The 20,552-nt window shown below is 38.8% G+C and overlaps 1 protein-coding gene across 4 annotated transcripts in view; it reads left to right on the top strand.

Moving 5' to 3' along the window:
* The window catches only part of LOC106050356 (cleavage and polyadenylation specificity factor subunit 6-like), a 32,313-nt gene extending 12,020 nt beyond the window's left edge, over positions 1-20,293 (top strand). For 2 of the 4 annotated variants that reach the window (XM_056045356.1, XM_056045355.1), the window contains 4 exons: positions 6,422-6,570; positions 9,268-9,359; positions 10,960-11,086; positions 19,854-20,293. In XM_056045356.1, the coding sequence (XP_055901331.1) occupies positions 6,422-6,570; positions 9,268-9,359; positions 10,960-11,086; positions 19,854-19,905 (420 nt within the window). In that variant the 3' untranslated portion in view covers positions 19,906-20,293. Of the gene's footprint in view, positions 1-6,421; positions 6,571-9,267; positions 9,398-10,918; positions 11,087-19,853 lie in introns of all 4 variants that reach the window. The other 2 variants (XR_008780387.1, XR_008780388.1) reach the window with 2 other exon arrangements.
* Positions 20,294-20,552: the final 259 nt, after the last annotated feature.

Here is a 20,552-nt window from a genome sequence, read left to right as displayed (position 1 = left end):
CTACTTGAAAAAGATACGTGTCTGGATCTTCCTCTTCTTCCATCATGTCTTCCCGGAGGCGTGCTTGTAAGGTTTCTTTGTTTCCACTTGTCTTCAGCCCTCGATCACGTAGCTCTCGCTTCAGTTCTTTCAATTCAAGTTCGTACAGCAGTTTCAGACGAGCCATAGTAGATCCGTTCCTATCCGATACGATCCGATCCCACTTCTGACACCAGTGTTACGAATCTCACTATCCAGGCTCTCTGCAAACTGCACCATACACCACCAACTTAAAGAACTTGACAAGTCAGGGCTCCAAAATAACGTAAAGGTTTAATGTCCATAAATAACAGCCAATACTGTACAATTGGCAGCACGTAGAACAGTACAAATAGCTCTGCGATAACAAATATCTCTCCGATAACACCGTTCCGCCGTATCAAGTCTTGCACTGGCCTCTCCGTCTCGTTCCGGGCTTGCACTGGGTTCAACAGTTCGGGACTGACTTCACACACTTGGGCTCGTTGTGTCGGACTCGATCACAGACCAAGATCAAGACGCCGTTCGTCTCAACTGTACTTGACAGTACTCCGCACTGAACCGTCGTAATGCTCCGTACAGAACCACACCGTTGAACTGTGCTGTAGTCGACCGTGTTCTGAACTCCTGTCGTGAACCCGCTTTCTGAACCGTCTTAACTGCGACACCTCCGCTCTTTATATAGGGTCCCTACTGGCCTTCTAGAACCGGACAGAACGTCGCTCGACCATTCTGGGTGTCAGATGACTACAACCCTCGTGACGCTCCTGAGCTCTGTTCACGACGCCGATCCTACTCGAACCTTCATGTTGTTAACTCGTCTCGGCCGATCGTCGTAACTCGTCACGGTTGACCGCTCGTCTATCGCTGGCCTGGGGCGATTTGCGTCGGCTGACTACACTCACACCACTACCCCCATCTGTGCCACCACCAGGTTTATAACAATATTTACACACTATTTACACAATGATATTGAATGTGAATGATAAGTGATTGGAAATAAATATGAAGATTACAAAGGCTCGCTGGACTGTCGTTCGGATTTCTTGAAGGTCCCGGGTTCATACCCTGCCCGCTGCCATCCCTTGTCGTCCTGCGGGAGGCTTGGACCAGGAAGTAAATAATATTCAACTCTGAAGGAACGTGTTGAATTATGTCAAACATTTGAAGAAATACATTCATAGCAAGTACTTAAGAAACATTCATAAAGTAAGCACCTTATTTATGTGGCTTAAAAACATTGACAAAGCACTGATAATGAGTTCAACAACAACATACCCTCATAATATATACCTAAGATTTATCGATGTAACAAATAATTCATAAATTGTCAATGAACATCAATCTTGGTAGTAGCATTCAATGAATGTCATAAGATTCTTCTGACCGACAACACTGACAAAGATGACGACAACAATGTCCATAGTAATACCAGAACCCACAGCATCAACGATGAGATAGACGACTCCAACCCAGGAATAAATCCAAGGCAATATGGCCAAGTATCGTCAAGCAAAGGAAATATTCAGCACCACACAAAGTACAGCTTGTCTATCAAGTACAAGATGGCGAAATGCAACCCCAAAATAAGTGTAGGCATCTGACGTCACATCATGTCAAGGCGGCATGGAAAACAATAAGCCTACTAAACAAAACTTCTAATAGCAGAATGACATCATTGCCCTAGAAGAAAGCAGCGGGCTTTGAACAACATAGAATAACGCGTCGCTCTCAATGTCATACTAACTACTGTGACAATGTCTATACATTTTCATCCCTCCAAAATATTATCCCTCTACAATTTTTATCTACATTTGTATCCCTACATTTGTATCCCTACATTTGTATCCCTACATTTGTATCCCTACGTTGTATTATTCACTACAAATAATTTTTATATTGTTACGAATCTCACTATCCAGGCTCTCTGCAAACTGCACCATACACCACCAACTTAAAGAACTTGACAAGTCAGGGCTCCAAAATAACGTAAAGGTTTAATGTCCATAAATAACAGTGTCACCACCTCAAAGTTGGTGCCATAGAGTAGAAACCCTAATTCTATATTGTGTATGTTAATTCCATATTGTGAATCTTATTCACAACCCATGTTGCACTAAGGTGAACACTTTTGACCTTAGGTGAACCAGAGAGTTAAAGGCAGTCAGTCAACATAGAGATCTTGTAGCAAGCACTTGTATTGAGTCACTTAAGATATAAGCAGTAGAGTTAGATGTTTAAAGTAGTTGGTTATAGAATAAGTACTAAGTTGTGATATTCGTATATTACTGTTGGATTAATACTGACCATTCCTGGGTCGAATTGTATGGTGTATTCACTATGTGGTGTTATATTAAACTTATTGTGTCTGCTACACCCAGCGTCATTTCATTATCCTGTGATCTGTAACAAGAACCTAATGTCACCACCACGCCTACATTGATAACCACAGCCACATTCATAATATATAAAATAACACGGTGACAACAGCCAATACTGTACAATTGGCAGCACGTAGAACAGTACAAATAGCTCTGCGATAACTAATATCTCTCCGATAACACCGTTCCGCCGTATCAAGTCTTGCACTGGCCTCTCCGTCTCGTTCCGGGCTTGTACTGGGTTCAACAGTTCGGGACTGACTTCACACACTTGGGCTCGTTGTGTCGGACTCGATCACAGACCAAGATCAAGACGCCGTTCGTCTCAACTGTACTTGACAGTACTCCGCACTGAACCGTCGTAATGCTCCGTACAGAACCACACCGTTGAACTGTGCTGTAGTCGACCTTGTTCTGAACTCCTGTCGTGAACCCGCTTTCTGAACCGTCTTGACTGCGACACCTCCGCTCTTTATATAGGGTCCCTACTGGCCTTCTAGAACCGGACAGAACGTCGCTCGACCATTCTGGGACGCTCCTGAGCTCTGTTCACGACCCCGATCCTACTCGAACCTTCATGTTGTAAACTCGTCTCGGCCGATCGTCGTAACTCGTCACGGTTGACCGCTCGTCTACCGCTGGCCTGGGGCGATTTGCGTCGGCTGACTACACTTACACCACTACCCCCATCTGTGCCACCACCAGGTTTATAACACTGCCCCTCCTTAGATCTGTCCGTCCCGGACAGAATCAACATCATGACATTGTCTGTAAAGTTTCATCGCTGCAGGCGGGGGTCGATCAGTGGCAGTTGGCTTGCCTCTTGAGCTTGATGGAGCCATCCATGTTGCAGTCAGCAATGGTCGCTTCCTTCTCTTCCTCCAGTTGGCCTTAACCTGGTTGCTTCGCCGTCGTGCTTTCATCGCCATCCACGTTGAGTTCAGAAAACGTTTTCTTCTTTTCCTCCAGTTAGCCTTCATCTGGTTGCATTGATCTCGTGAGCGCATCGTCATCCATGTTGCACTCAACAAAAGTAGCCTTCTTCTTCTTCTCCGCCAGTTGGTCTTCATGTGGCTGCAGTTATTTCTTGGTAGAATCACCATGCACGTTGGACTACGCAAACGTCGCCTTCTTCTTTTCCTCCAGTTGATCGTCCTCTTGTTGCAGTGACGTTGTGGTTGCATCGCTCTCTTGTCGGTCGGTACTGAGGACAGCCACTTGACACATGGAGAGGTATAGGATGTAAGGGCTGGGGATACCAAGATCGTTGGCAAAAGAGGTGGCTTCATAGGGCTTTGCGAAGAAGGACTGGGATGGGCTTCAAATCCACAGACCAGGGAATTGTGGGACAGGTCATCATCTTCAGCCTTGTCTGGAGGGCATGTTCGTGGGGCAGGTTGGCAACACTCCTCGTGGAAAGGTCCCTCGTCTTCGGCTTCAGGCTCCATTCGGCTTTCTTCACCACCATCAGGACCTCTCTCTTTCGTCTCAGTATCGGGCCAATCACTTGTTGGTTTCAGACCTTGTCGATGACTTTCGTCTTTCAAATGTAAATCAATGTCAACGTCAGACTGCCTTGGATTCTCTTTACCACTACCAGGACTTTCCTCTCCAGTCTTGGCAGCTGGACCAACGTCTGTTAGGTTCGGACCTGGCTGGTATCTCTCGACTTGCATATGTCTCTCAACGGCTTCGTCAGGTTTCAATGGGTCCTCATGATCATAACCAAGGCTCCTCTCTCTGGCTTTAGCATCTGAACGAACGTCTGAGTTGATGATTCTCTCCTCCACAGCAGGTATGCGTTGGTTCATGGCGGCTATCTTGGTGTTCATGGCATCTATCTTGGAATTGGTGTTTTCCAGCCCCGAGTTCATAGCTGCCATCTGCTCCTGTTTGCTACTGGCGATCTGTCCCTGCATAGCTGCAATCTGCTCCTGTTTGCTACTGGCGATCTGTCCCTGCATAGCTGCCATCTGTTCCTGCATGATACTGGTGAGCTGTTCCAGCAAGTTAGGTTCGATTTCAAAAAGATATGTGTCCGGATCTTCTTTTTCTTCCAACATGTCTTCTCGGAGGCGTGCTTGTAAAGTTTCCTTGTTACCATATACCTTCAGCCTTCGTCCACGGAGTTCTTCCTTCAGTTCTCTAAATTCAAGTTCGTACAGCAGTTTCAGACGAGCCATAGTAGATCCGATCCAATCCGATTCCGATCCGATCCCACTTCTGACACCAGTTGTTACGAATCTCACTATCCAGGCTCTCTGCAAACTGCACCATACACCACCAACTTAAAGAACTTGACAAGTCAGGGCTCCAAAATAACGTAAAGGTTTAATGTCCATAAATAACAGCCAATACTGTACAATTGGCAGCACGTAGAACAGTACAAATAGCTCTGCGATAACAAATATCTCTCCGATAACACCGTTCCGCCGTATCAAGTCTTGCACTGGCCTCTCCGTCTCGTTCCGGGCTTGCACTGGGTTCAACAGTTCGGGACTGACTTCACACACTTGGGCTCGTTGTGTCGGACTCGATCACAGACCAAGATCAAGACGCCGTTCGTCTCAACTGTACTTGACAGTACTCCGCACTGAACCGTCGTAATGCTCCGTACAGAACCACACCGTTGAACTGTGCTGTAGTCGACCGTGTTCTGAACTCCTGTCGTGAACCCGCTTTCTGAACCGTCTTGACTGCGACACCTCCGCTCTTTATATAGGGTCCCTACTGGCCTTCTAGAACCGGACAGAACGTCGCTCGACTATTCTGGGACGCTCCTTAGCTCTGTTCACGACGCCGATCCTACTCGAACCTTCATGTTGTTAACTCGTCTCGGCCGATCGTCGTAACTCGTCACGGTTCACCGCTCGTCTACCGCTGGCCTGGGGCGATTTGCGTCGGCTGACTACGCTCACACCACTACCCCCATCTGTGCCACCACCAGGTTTATAACAATATGTTTACCTCTTAAAGTATTAATTCTACAATGTTTATTTCGTATAAGTTTCACCTCACAATCTTGTAGTCCTCTAGATTCATCATGACAAAATGTTAGGCCTCAAAAACGTTAGAAACTTCACAAAATTGTATTGACTCCAAATATATTTTTTTCCCTCCAAAGTTGTTTTTTTTAAACTATTAATCCATAACATTTTTAGCCATTTAAGTTCTTGAGAAATGTGTATTTTAAAACACAGTTCGATCATCCAATTGTATCCCCACCCCATATTTAAATCCTTGAAATTTATAGATTTGGAAAACTGTAAGCATCGAAATTCCTCTGAAGTTACGTTTTATTCCTTAAAATGTCTTTTGACCCTAAATTTTTTCGTTTCCAACTGCAGTCTCACAATGTCCTTCATTCACCATTTAAACATAAGTTTGAACAAAATATATTTGTAAGTTTGTAGAATGTTATAGTGTAGCACATAGATTCCATGGACTTGTCTTGAGGTGCTACTTTTGTAAACTTATTTAGCGCTTATTCTTTGATATGTGGCTAGATATCTTAATTTCATCAATACATAATATTAAAATACACAATAACATGCCCCACGTGACAAGAACATGCCCCACGTGACAAGAACATGCCCCACGTGACAAGAACATGCCCCACGTGACAAGAACATGCCCCACGTGACAAGAACATGCCCGACGTGACAAGAACATGCCCGACGTGACAAGAACATACCCCACGTGACAAGAGGGAACACAGAGATTCGAATCTTAGGAGGACTTTCCAAATCTTGCTATTTGGACTTAAAATTAAAAGTCAATGAAACAGGATACAAGCTCCAAATATAGCTTTGATCATAAAGTATTGAAGCTAATACACACATAGCCTAGGCATGATTTTAATTTTTATAATTTGAAGTCTCATTTACATTATCAATTTATACAGCCCCAACATAATACCAGCTCCGCCCTTGTTCAGGATCCCATATCTCCATTTAAAAGCATGGTAAATATGTACGATAGACAGTCACCTTACATTTTATTTTTATTTTTAATTTACATAGTATCCACGACCAGCCCCAATACGAGCACCAGCTCCAGCACCAGCTCCAGCTCCAGCTCCGGCCCCAGTTCCAGTTCCAGCCCGTGTTGAAGATCCCATACCTCCATTTAACATCATAGAAAATGTATACGAAAGACCGTCACTTTACAGGTTTGTTAGAATCTAGTTACTACTATGTGGCTGGGAAATATCTCGCACGCATCCTACTAAATCATACAACGTCCAGAACATGGTCTACTCCCAGAAAGCCAGTGCGGGTTCAGAAAAGAGCGTGGAACATTGACATGATCTTTGCGGCAAGGCAGCTTCAGGAAAGATGTCAAGAACAAAATGCTGACCTGTTCTCAATATATGTCGACCTAACAAAAGCATTGGACACTGTTAGCAGAGAAGGACTCTGGAAGATCATGTCAAAGTATGGCTGTCCACAAAAATTAATATCCATGGTGAGACTATTTCATGATGGCATGAAGGCTCGTGTCCAAGAAAGTGGAGAACCATCACAGCCCTTCGAAGTATCAAACGGGTAAAATAAAGGCTGTGTCCTAGCACCCACACTGTTCAGTATTATGTTTTCTGCTATGCTAACAGATGCATAAACAAATTGAGAAAACATACAGATTTGATGGTGGCCTATTGAAAAAAAAACACACAATGCTTTCTTCACTAACAATAATATTTTAATCTTCCAAAAGGGGAAAATGTCGATATGTCGTCTTTTTAGATGCCTCTCGAAAGGAAAAAAGCCTTTTTTAGATTTGTATGGTCTGATTGTTTGCCCCGTTTAAATCCAAAAAAAAAAAAAAAAAACTGGAAAAGAGTTCAAATCCGATTTCATGAAATTTCAAGATCTTGCAACGGCTCCTTTTGTCTTTCTTTAAGCAACCGGCGCCTTAGTTGGTAAGCTTCAGGCAGGATGGCTACCCACTCAGGAGACTGAATCCTCTGAATTGAAACCTCTGAATTGAAACCTCTGCTGCCTTGCAGCCATACCCAAATATACTCTGAAAATCAGAAGCCGACGGCGACCTTTATACAACTAGCAGCACATAGTAGTACACAGTGGAAAAGGAAGGGACGCTACTGATCACAAACTGTATCGGCCCTTCCTTTGGATACATCACCTGCGTGAAGAAGGAAAACTGATTGGGAGGGGGGGAGGGGGAGCGGACATCACCAAGCATTCATTTCACTTCTACGACATTATCCCTAGTTCGCCTGGTGACTGAGGGAGTCTGCCACTTCGTCGTGCAGATTGAAACTGAACAGGAATCAAATAATTGGATATTTAGTTCCTATGGAAAGACATTCTCCAATTTCACGTTCACTTTTATAATTTCTCTCATTTCTGTGATGCTAATCCAGTATCAAGTTTGGATTTATTGTTCTACTAGTCCACCAACGGAGTAGCATATGCCGCTATTTTGCAGGGCCGGCCTTAGGCCACTGCAACATATGCGACCGCAGTGGGCCCCGCACTTTTCTTAGGACCCGAGATAATTCTAAGTGTATAAATGATTACATTAAACCATTTTATAACTTATAACAGATTTCCAGCGGCCTCCTGATTTACCAGGATCTTTTGGAAATCTCCTGAAATTGCAAAATATATACGAAAAAGTCCTGGAAATCTCCGGAATTTATTAAAATCTTTTGAAAACTCATACAAATCTTTTATACTATATATACAAATATTGTCATTTTGGGGTGTCATTAAATATGGAAAACGTCAAAAAAAAAAAACCCAAACAAACGGCATTATGCAATAGCCGTAATTGTGGAATCTGGTAAAAGAAGCTTCTCGCGCCTCAAACTAATGAAGAATTACTTGAGGTCAACAATTCTTGAAGATAGAGTGAAACATTTGGTAATTCTTGCTATTGAGCGTGATCTATGTAGGAAATAGAATTATTATGATATACTCTATGACTTTGCTACACGCAAGGCTCGTAAAGTAATTCTGTACGTAGTAAAGACTGAATAAAATGTAAAGACAAATTTTTATTTTCTAATACAAAAAAAATTCTTAATTTTCACTTATTATCCGTATTTCTACCCAAACTTGGCCCCGCGAAATCTGTTTCACATAGGGCCCCACAATGGTTGAGTACGGCTCTGCTATTTATTTACGGTTGAATACAGAGTAGATTACTTGTTCTACTCCCCTCTCTTTGTTTTCGCCGCTAAACTTACGTGGGGTTACTCTAGTCCAACTTGCAGAAATAAAAGAGTGATTTTTCTATGACTTTTTGGTCACAATGGTTTGTCCGGCCCTGCTATTTAGTGACGGATGAATACTACTTGTTCTCCCCCCCCCCTCTCTTTTTCTTTTCTCCGCTAAAGTTACGTGGGGTAACTCTAGTCTAACTTGCACAAATAAAAGAGTGATCTTTCCATTACTTCTTCTTGTCCAAACTGTTGAGCCATAAAGAGAATTATATATATATATATATATATATACTAGGCACCGAACTGCAACTAATGTTCCGCAAAATATTCATTAGGAATACTGCAAGAATCGAATTTTTTTTAAGCAGTAGCTAGTCTGAAGGCTTTTTTTTCACTGATACATATTTAAAATAGCTATTCACACACCTAGAATGGAACTGAACAGTATTTCTGGGTTGAAAAGTAGGCCTATGTTATGTTTTAGTTGCTGTAGTTTTATTCCTTCAAATTTGATAATGATCTTATTTGGTTCTGAACACAAAAGTGTAGTTTTACTTTATGTATTGTAGCTGGTGTGAAATGTTGAACATAATCTGTTACCTTGCAATCAAAAGTTGCTCCATGTTTTACCACGATAGCCCCTGGATTTTTCTTTTCTCATCTTTTGTCTGTTTCTAGGTTTAATGCAGGTCCTGTAGATGATCTGTTTGAGCAAAATAGACAAGTGACTGGAGGAGCTATCCGACAAGCTATTGAAGATCATGCGTCAGGTATCAGCATGGGGAATATGACCTATATCTACTTTCAAGTTCGTCACTCATTGCTTTAATACAAATACAAATCATATTTAGTCAGATATAGACTTTAGTGTACATAGTAAGCACAGTATGAGATATAGACTTTAGTGTACATAGTAAGCACAGTATGAGACATAGACTTTTGTGTACATAGTAAGCACAGTATGAGATATAGACTGTATACAATCACTTTATAGTCACTCAACGGTCAAGTTGAGAGCAAGTCGCCCTTAAAGTTTTAAGACAGTCAATCGCTATAAAAGTTAGAAGTTATATTGAAGTGTTAGGCGAGTAGGTCGCTCTAAGTACTACTGTAATACTTAGGTATTAAGAGAGTCAGTAGCTTTATCATTGTGAGCTCAAGTATTTTGTTTCTCTTTACATCGTGATATTATCTTTTTTTTTTTAACCTTGGTATTAAGTCACAGAGTTTATATTCTGGAATGTTAAAGTAGTATGTGTCTGCTATTCATTAAGGGCTGTTACGAACATCAGTATTTGATAGCAAGAAACATATTGCTATTTGTGTCTGCCACGAGTTTCTCTAATCATTTATTACTAGTTGTTTTTAAAAAGTCGGGATCAACTCTATTAGCAAAGAGAAGTAACTATGTGTTAAAACACGTGTACAAACTTTTTACCATACAGGCAGAGGGAAAGAGTGAGTTGATATAAGCTTTGTTAAACATAAACCATAAAGAGCTATACACATAAAGTTGTCACTTTGAAAAAAAAGAAAAGATTTAGCTGCGTGTGTATCTTTTGTTTCTGAACCATGCATTAGGTACATTAGTTCTCTAAATGACTAATAAATAGTATTGGGTACATCAGTTCTCTATATAAATATATGAGGAATTCCTATGGCATCGTACCACATTTAGAGTTAAAATTAAATTCTCTCGCAATAAGAGTTCATGTTTAAAAATACAGAGAGACCACTTCAAAAAAGAAGACATTTACGTCCCACGCGTGTCCAACTTATCCTGCATGTCAATCAATGACTTACTAACTCTGCCAGGTCGTTGGTTTTCCTGGCTGATTCATTCAACCCATTCCATGCTCTAATAGCGCTATGAAATTTGTTATGGCATATGGAACGGTTAATGTGATTTAATCGTTGTGCCTTTCTGGGTATTTTATGAAGTTTTGTTATTGTATTTGAAGATACTGGTTCAGTGTTTTAGGTATAATTGCTACTTTTCTTTTGAGTTTTGTTCCCAAAAGGGTATTTAAATTTAATGAACTTGATGAGGGTGTCAATCCATTGACTCTAATCAAGTTATTCCTTTGTTATAAATCTACCTGCTCTACTTTGTGTCTGTTGTAGTTTCTTAATCTAAAATTAATGTTTCTAAAGTTCTAATCTAATCTGCAAAATGACAACGAGTTGATACTGCTACTTGATTTCTAGTTCATGAAGTCATTATTTTTGTCAGGTATGATTGTAATTCATAAGTTTTACAGGACCAGGTTGTTTACCTTGTCCACAATTTACTTGACACGAAATTAAAATGAAAAGTCTTCTCATTTAGTTCAGCACATGTCTAGTGGACTTCTGTTTGATCTTCACCAGGGGATTTTTACAGCGCCATAGAAACTTTGACTAGCGCCATCACCGTTATAAAACAATCTCAAATTGGAGATGACTCCAGGTGCAAAGTCCTTATTGATAACTTAAAGTTCAGGATTCAGTGTGTCAGGTAAGTTCTTAATTGCATAATGATTCAGTGTATCTGGTTTGTTTATGATTGCAGGGTACTGATTTAATAAGTAAGGTATTGGGACACCAGGGCCCACAGATGACGTACCATTAGGTAATGGACGATGACTTGAGTTTGAAAAGCTAAACTATGAACGGAACGAAAATATAGAAAGGGGGCGGCGGGAGAGATAACGATAGAGCGGAGAAATGACGGTTATCTGGAGTCATTTATATATGCAAATATATACTATGGAAGCGAGGTGGCCGAGTGATAAAGCGATTTACTTCCAAAACGGGGGTCCCGGGTTCAAACTCTAGTGAAGATTGGGCTTTTTAATTTCGGAATCCTTGGGCGCCTCTGAATCCACTCAGCTCTAATGGGTACCTGACACTGGTTAGGGAAAAGTAAAGGCGGTTGGTCGTTGTGCTGGCCACATGACATCCTCGTTAACCGTGGGTCACAGAAACAGATGACCTTTACATCATCTGCCATATAGATCGCAAGGTCTAAATCTTTTAAATATATACTGTTACATAGATATACAAGTTAACAATCATCATATGACTGCTGCTTGTATGGATAGGTGTGCCTTACTGTTTTTCACCTCTAGTGTTCCAATGTTTGTGCAACTTTGCTCTAGTGTTACGGTGTTTGTGTAACAGCTCTAGTTTTACGGTGTTTGTGTAACAGCTCTAGTGTTACGGTGTTTGTGTAACAGCTCTAGTGTTCTGATGTTTGTGTAACAGCTCTAGTGTTACGGTGTTTGTGTAACTTAGCTCTAGTGTTCCAATGTTTGTGCAACTTAGCTCTAGTGTTACGGTGTTTGTGTAACAGCTCTAGTGTTACGGTGTTTGTGTAACTTAGCTTTAGTGTTCCAATGTTTATGCAACTTAGCTCTAGTGTTCTGATGTTTGTGTAACTGCTCTAGTGTTACGGTGTTTGTGTAACTTAGCTCTAGTGTTCCAATGTTTATGCAACTTAGCTCTAGTGTTCTGATGTTTGTGTAACAGCTCTAGTGTTACGGTGATTGTGTAACAGCTCTAGTGTTCTGATGTTTGTGTAACAGCTCTAGTGTTACGGTGTTTGTGTAACAGCTCTAGTGTTACGGTGTTTGTGTAACAGCTCTAGTGTTCTGATGTTTGTGTAACAGCTCTAGTGTTACGGTGTTTGTGTAACAGCTCTAGTGTTACGGTGTTTGTGTAACAGCTCTAGTGTTACGGTGTTTGTGTAACAGCTCTAGTGTTACGGTGTTTGTGTAACAGCTCTAGTGTTCTGATGTTTGTGTAACAACTCTAGTGTTCCAATGTCCGATTGTTGTCCTCTCAGGGGCGGATCGTTCTGTCGTGTGCAGGCTGCTCAAGCCTGTTAGCATGAGTTTCAGTGTCGGGAGACTGTAGCTGTAACTGAAGACAGCAGTGGAGACGAAAGATAACTCGTTAGTAGATCCCCCCTCCCCCCATACCGTTCATTATTACACTCCCTTGTTGTGTAGGGGATGCAGTGGTTAGAAGATAGAATCACTCATAACGGAAAGATGTAGAGGCAGGAGTCGGGTGCTCTTGAGAAAGCTGAGGATCAATTCCAGGTGTAGATCTGGGAGCTCAGGAACCAGGCAAGTAGATTATGATATTCCTTCCTCCAGCCTCAGTGCTGAGAAGGGGGTTCTTCTGGAGTCATGTGACTGGGGCTAGATAAATCCCAGCCTTTCTTTGAGGTTTCTCCAATGACAGATTTAACAGGAAAAGCAGGGGTTCAAAAAGATGACAGGAAATCACAGGCTTATAGAGACCAGCAAGTGTTGCCGTAGGACTTATTTATCTTCTTTTAACGTCTCTAACTTATAAGATAAGATCTCAACATAACTAGAAACAAGATTACAAAGAGAGTTTGTGTTACACAAACTCAGAGGCGGCCCCCGTCGAAGTCGGATCCCTGTCGGATCTGCATATTCGCAAATAATATTCAAGAGGTGATTTAATTTTGATGTAAAATGCTTTACACGTTTCGGATGTTCCTTCAGAGTTGAAGATAATTACTTCCTAGTCCAAACCTCCCGCAGGACGACGGGGGATGGGAGCGGGCAGGGTTTGAACCCTGGGCCATCCATAAATCTGAACGACAGTCCAGCGCGCAAACCGCTCGACCAGGCAGCCATCCGATGGTCAAAAGTAATAATGTTTCAAAGATTCATTTGCCGTAAATTTAAATTTAAATTTAATAAAAAAATAGTAGATTAGTTTTAGTATATTAAAACATTACAATATTGATCAAAACGTTTGGAAATGAAAATTTTTTTTTACACTTTAAGTTTAGAAATTGAAATTCTACATCTTAATCTAGTCTATTTTAGTCTAAACTAGATCTAGAAATTCTAGATCTAGACTCTAAAATAATTTTAATTAGAATATAAATCCAGATCTAGATATACTGTAATAAAAATCTAGATCTAGTTTAAAAAATCTAGATTAGATCTAAATCAAGATATCATTCCTTTTTTAAACGCGAGTCACATAACGAGGCTTAATAAACATTACTATACCGAGTTCTTTTTTCATTTCATTTGAAGAATTAATTCCATATAACGTCAGAGGGAAAAAAAAACACTACGTCACACGGCCTAGCTAGACTAAAAATCGCCTTTATCTATAAGAGCCATTTCTCGAGTGTTCATAGACATTGGTGCACCGAGTGCGTTCTTTTAGCATTTCATTTAAAGAATTCATTCCATGTGACGTCAAAGGAAAAAAAAAACACTACGTCACACGGCTTAGTTAGACTAAAATATGTTTTCATTAATACAAGCAATTTTTTCGAGGGTTAATAGACATTGGTGCACCGAGTGCGTTCTTTTAACATTACATTTAAAGAGTCCATTCATATGACGTCAAAGAAAAAACATTCCATTACCTCACAATAGGCTAGTACCGGTACCATAAAAAAAAATGTCTTTATTTACACGAGATATTTAACGATAGTTCATAGACATTGGTGCACTGAGTTCTAATAGATATTATTTTAAAAGGATCAAAGCCACATTGTTTTTGCGTTTTGTCTGTCAGTCGGTCTGTCCGTTATCTTGATATAAAAAAAACAACTAAAAGTTATTAAAAATTGATTAACCTTTATTTTACGTTTCAAAACATCGCAATAATTTTTAGGTATGAACACAATTGAAAAGTTTATATAATAGATTGTTCCGGATGTTTGTATAAATAGTAAAAGAAAAAGAGAATTTCAGATAAATGTAATACCGTTAATTAAATTTTTTGGATGGTCTCGTATAAAAATTAGATGTACTACAGCCACGTGGAGAGATTTTCATACCTTACTTTGGTGTTTGGATTCTGTTTTCCTTAAAAATCGGAACATAATATTAACGATAATTAGATTTTTTAATGTTTTAGGTAGAAAGTTAAATGTACTGTAAGAGAGTAGTGAGTTAAAATATTTTTCATAAAAATCCGTAAAAACATTATTTCGTAAATGAGAAGATTATTTGTTTATTAATTAGAAGAGGGAGTTCAAACAATTATTTGGCGTTAGTAGATTTTTAAATAAATTCGGAAATTTCTGGCGACGATTTGTAAGAAACAAAATCCGGAACTTTCTTTATCGATTACAAAACTTCTATGTTATGTTTTACAAGAAAATTAAATGTCTAAAAAGTAATTTTCAGTAATCAATTCTAGTAAATTACTTTTTTTTAAAAGCCTTATGCGATTTCAAACAATCATTAGGCATAATTCATGTTTTATAAAACAATATCCGGAACATTTTTACACTTAATGAAATATAAGTCAGTATAGAGATTATGATTTAGCATTAATATGCTATTTACATAAAAAACGGAACAACATATTATTGATAATGTGTTTTTGCAACGTTTAAGCATGGAAATTGAATGTAATATAAGTTAGAAGAGCAAACAAACATTTGTTGGCGTTGATTAGTTTTGCACACAAAAATCCGGAACAATCAATTTTAGATACTTAAAACTATTGAGATGTTATGGGAGGAACATTAAAGGGTAAATCAGATTTTCAATAGCTTTTAGAGTTCTAGTTTTTTAAATCTAATCGTGACGGACAGACCGACCAACAGACAAAACGCACAAAAATAAGCTTCTTTTATTCGGATGGGGGCACTAAACAAAAAATAAATAAAATCTGATTTTTTAAAAAAGTTTAAGGAATTGGTTTAGCACCTGATCATGTTGCGACGTTACGCTACTGCACGAAAATCGCTGCATAAAAAGTCCATTTAAAAAAATGTGCGTGATATTTACATACAAAGTGCATTATTAGCCTTTATAAACAAACAGAAATGTTTTCTTTTAATTTTAGCAGCTAGTTGACCAGAAAAAACGTCTTTAACTATTATTTGTATTTGTTGTAAACATTTCATGTACATTTTAAAAATATATTTGACTTAGTGATACTGAAAATACACAAAAATTGTCCATCTTTGTTAGCATATTGTAACATTGCCTCCCTTACATTTACGTAATTGTTTTAGAATTGGTGTATTTTTATGAAAAAATCGCTTGCATAATTAATTTTATAAATTAAACGGTTTGCTTTTAGAAAACCAAAAGTAGCCGTTGCACCTAAACTTTTCAAGCCGGATTTAATGATGAAATAATATTTTTCATATCTCTTCTAGTTTTCGAGATCTGAGTGTGACAGACGGACAGACGGACAGACGGACAGACGGACATTTTGCACAAACCTAATAGCGGCTTTTTCCCCTTACGGGGGCCGCTAAAAATCCAAAGTGAAAGAATGATGTAGAAAGATTTGGAAATAAAAAGACCAACTCCTAGCTTTCTAATAAATACTGAAGAAAAGACTTCGATTTAAAAGAAACTGTTCTTCTATTCAGACTTAGGTGGGTTAAAGATCGTTTCCAAACAGCTCGATTGGATACATAAGAAATATAAATCGCCTAAGATTGGTTAAGTAACGTTTTTGGTAGACAAAATAGCCAATGTATGGCCTAAGTAGCCAATGTATAGCCTAAGTAGCCAATGTATGGCCTAAGTAGCCAATGTATGGCCTAAGTAGCCAATATATGGCCTAAGTAGCCAATGTATGGCCTAAGTAGCCAATGTATGGCCTAAGTAGCCAATGTATGGCCTAAGTAGCCAATGTATGGCCTAAGTAGCCAATGTATGGCCTAAGTAGCCAATATGGCCTAAGTAGCCAATATATGGCCTAAGTAGCCAATGTATGGCCTAAGTAGCCAATGTATGGCCTAAGTAGCCAATGTATGGCCTAAGTAGCCAATGCATGACCTAAGTAGCCAATGTATGGCCTAAGTAGCCAATGTATGGCCTAAGTAGCCAATGTATGGCCTAAGTAGCCAATGTATGGCCTAAGTAGCCAATGTATGGCCTAAGTAGCCAATGTATAGCCTAAGTAGCCAATGTATGGTCTAAGTAGCCAATGTATGGCCTAAGTAGCCAATGTATAGCCTAAGTAGCCAATGCATGACCTAAGTAGCCAATGTATGGCCTAAGTAGCCAATGTATGGCCTAAGTAGCCAATGTATGGCCTAAGTAGCCAATGTATGGCCTAAGTAGCCAATGTATAGCCTAAGTAGCCAATGTATGGCCTAAGTAGCCAATGTATGGCTTAAGTAGCCAATGTATGGCCTAAGTAGCCAATGTATGGCCTAAGTAGCCAATGTATAGCCTAAGTAGCCAATGTATGGCCTAAGTAGCCAATGTATAGCCTAAGTAGCCAATGTATGGCGTAAGTAGCCAATGTATGGCCTAAGTAGCCAATGTATGGCCTAAGTAGCCAATGTATGACCTAAGTAGCCAATGTATGGCCTAAGTAGCCAATGTATAGCCTAAGTAGCCAATGTATGGCCTAAGTAGCCAATGTATGGCCTAAGTAGCCAATGTATGGCCTAAGTAGCCAATGTATGGCCTAAGTAGCCAATGTATGGCCTAAGTAGCCAATGCATGACCTAAGTAGCCAATGTATGGCCTAAGTTAATGTTCAGGTAATGAACAGGGAACGCGACTGACAAGAACCAAATACGTTTAGAAACAAGGTTTAAATTAATGAAGTGTAATTGAATCAATCAGTTGAGATCAGTCATGTAAGTAAATGTGCAATAAATCTAGGCTAGCAATAAGTGCAATTGTATCAATCAGTTGAGATCAGTCATGTAAGTAAATGTGTAATACATCTAGGCTAGCAATAAGTGTAATTGTATCAATCAGTTGAGATCAGTCATGTAAGTAAATGTGCAATAAATCCAGGCTAGCAATAAGTGCAATTGTATCAATCAGTTGAGATCAGTCATATAAGTAAATGTGTAATACATCTAGGCTAGCAATAAGTGTAATTGTATCAATCAGTTGAGATCAGTCATGTAAGTAAATGTGCAATAAATCTAGACTAGCAATAAGTGTAATTGAATCAATCAGTTGAGATCAGTCATGTAAGTAAATGTGCAATAAATCTAGACTAGCAATAAGTGCAATTGTATCAATCAGTTGAGATCAGTCATGTAAGTAAATGTGTTAAACATCTAGGCTAGCAATAAGTGTATTTGTATCAATCAGTTGAGATCAGTCATGTAAGTAAATGTGCAATAAATCTAGGCTAGCAACAAGTGCAATTGTATCAATCAGTTGAGATCAGTCATGTAAGTAAATGTGTAATACATCTAGGCTAGCAATAAGTGCAATTGTATCAATCAGTTGAGATCAGTCATGTAAGTAAATGTGCAATAAATCTATACTAGCAATAAGTGCAATTGTATCAATCAGTTGAGATCAGTCATGTAAGTAAATGTGCAATAAATCTAGGCTAGCAATAAGTGCAATTGTATCAATCAGTTGAGATCAGTCATGTAAGTAAATGTGTTAAACATCTAGGCTAGCAATAAGTGTATTTGTATCAATCAGTTGAGATCAGTCATGTAAGTAAATGTGCAATAAATCTAGACTAGCAATAAGTGCAATTGTATCAATCAGTTGAGATCAGTCATATAAGTAAATGTGTAATACATCTAGGCTAGCAATAAGTGTAATTGAATCAATCAGTTGAGATCAGTCATGTAAGTAAATGTGCAATAAATCTAGACTAGCAATAAGTGCAATTGTATCAATCAGTTGAGATCAGTCATGTAAGTAAATGTGTTAAACATCTAGGCTAGCAATAAGTGTATTTGTATCAATCAGTTGAGATCAGTCATGTAAGTAAATGTGCAATAAATCTAGGCTAGCAACAAGTGCAATTGTATCAATCAGTTGAGATCAGTCGTGTAAGTAAATGTGTAATACATCTAGGCTAGCAATAAGAGCAATTGTATCAATCAGTTGAGATCAGTCATGTAAGTAAATGTGCAATAAATCTATACTAGCAATAAGTGCAATTGTATCAATCAGTTGAGATCAGTCATGTAAGTAAATGTGCAATAAATCTAGGCTAGCAATAAGTGCAATTGTATCAATCAGTTGAGATAAGTCATGTAAGTAAATGTGTAATACATCTAGGCTAGCAATAAGTGTTATTGTATCAATCAGTTGAGATCAGTCATGTAAGTAAATGTGTAATACATTTAGGCTAGCAATAATAAATGTGTGCGATTACAAATACGTTTAACAACTGTTTTTGTTTAGCGCAATTTCATGCTTTTATCTTACTCAATGCCTTATGATGCTATCACTTGTCTGGACCAGTTGGGGAAAAAGGAGGGGGGGGGGAAGGAGGTATCTAATTGAATGGTACCGTGATCGCTTTTTTAAAAAATGCCTTTCATTAAGAAAAAAAAAAGTTAAATGACTTGAATCGAACTATAGGGCACAAGCCTCCACGGCCAGTAAACTAACCACTGTGCTAGCGAAGTACTTATGAAAATAGAAGGTTTTATAACTATCTGTTGATAGACCTAATTCTCTACACAAATTCTCTAAGGAGACTGATTCAACTTATACCGCTACATCTGTCAAGTACAATATCTTTCACTCGTTCAATACCAAACACAATAATGTATTACCATTAGTTGATGAACTAACTGGTTGTTTCGTTTTAAATTTTGGTTCTTGAGTTGTCAGGTCAAAGAAATAATTGTGCGAAATGTCAGCTTGACCCGAGATTGGGTGCGTGAGAAATAACGTGTACAAACTTTTTATCAGACAGACAGACAGAGTTGATCTAAGCTTTGTAATAAATAGACACCAACACTTGACCAAAACAAAGGCTAAGTAGACAGTCCAGGTGGTCAGAGAGGTGGGCGTGTCCATATCATGTAGTTTTAGGAAAAGGACAGACTTTGGGGAAGCGGAAGTAAAGCTCAGGAGGAGTTAACTCTCTCTCTCTCCGTCAGTATTTCCCATGTTCTGACAGCATTGTTTACATGTGTAGCTCCTACTCTGTTAGGGTTAAACTTCAATCACAGTTTTGTTTGTCATTATCGTGAGTTTTCGTACAGAATTATAGGAGAATGCTTGCTCTTTTTATATAACACAAATTAAAGTTTATAAAACCAAGAATTAATTGAATTTAAAGGGGTCAAATCAACGATGGTATTGTTAATTAGGAAGAGCAATCTGGCCAGGATATTGTATTATCAGCTAGACCAAACGCACGTGTGTTACAATTGTAACGAGTAGAGTCTAGAATGATTTCATGTGTTGATTTATTTTGCATACGTTGCATTGCATTGTCTAGAATCATTTATTTCTATGAAGTTAACGATTATTTATGCTTCATTGGAAGTCTTGTTTTAATGTATCCACTTCCAGAGGGAAAAAACTTCAGAAGAAACATTTGAAGTCCACTGCTAGACCAGTGTAAGGTCATGGAGAGAAGCCTTGGCCTTCAAAGCAATCCCTTGCGCTCTGATCTGTCTTAATGTTGGCATTTAAAAGTATTAGTCCTTTCATGATTTTATTATATCCTAATAGAATGTCACTCTACATGTAAGAGGGATTTAGTCTGTCTTATTATTAACAGCACACTTTGGTTCATATTCTCTTATGATAGCAATGTTCTCTATCAAAAATATTTTTATAAACATTTTACATAATTTTTTGATAATTATCTTTTTACAAAGTGTTGATAATGTTTCAACCTAGAAATGATGTTTTACTCTAGAGTTGATAATGTTGAACACTTGTGTATACACTCAATTGCAACGTTTTATAAAAAGTTTACAATAAAGATATTTTCTTTTATACTCGTACACATTTGTTGATGTGGTTTGTTTTTTTAATTTGTCCTCAAACGTAATTAATAGGAGTACACACATGTAGATCTCAACTTGAGGAAAAGATTTCGTTTGACGGTAAACTTTATAGGAACTTCTCCAGGCTGTTTATTACAAATGTGTGTGTGGTGGAGGGGGGGGGGAAAGGTCAGTTTTATAAAGAAAGGAGCAATGTCCACCTTGTCACTTTGTCACCTTGTCACTTTGTCACTTATGATTTCACTTATATTTTCCA

Source organism: Biomphalaria glabrata, chromosome 10 (assembly GCF_947242115.1).
Source record: "Biomphalaria glabrata chromosome 10, xgBioGlab47.1, whole genome shotgun sequence".
NCBI classification, from domain to species: Eukaryota; Metazoa; Mollusca; class Gastropoda; family Planorbidae; genus Biomphalaria; species Biomphalaria glabrata.
This window is presented reverse-complemented; position numbering and strand designations above follow the sequence as displayed.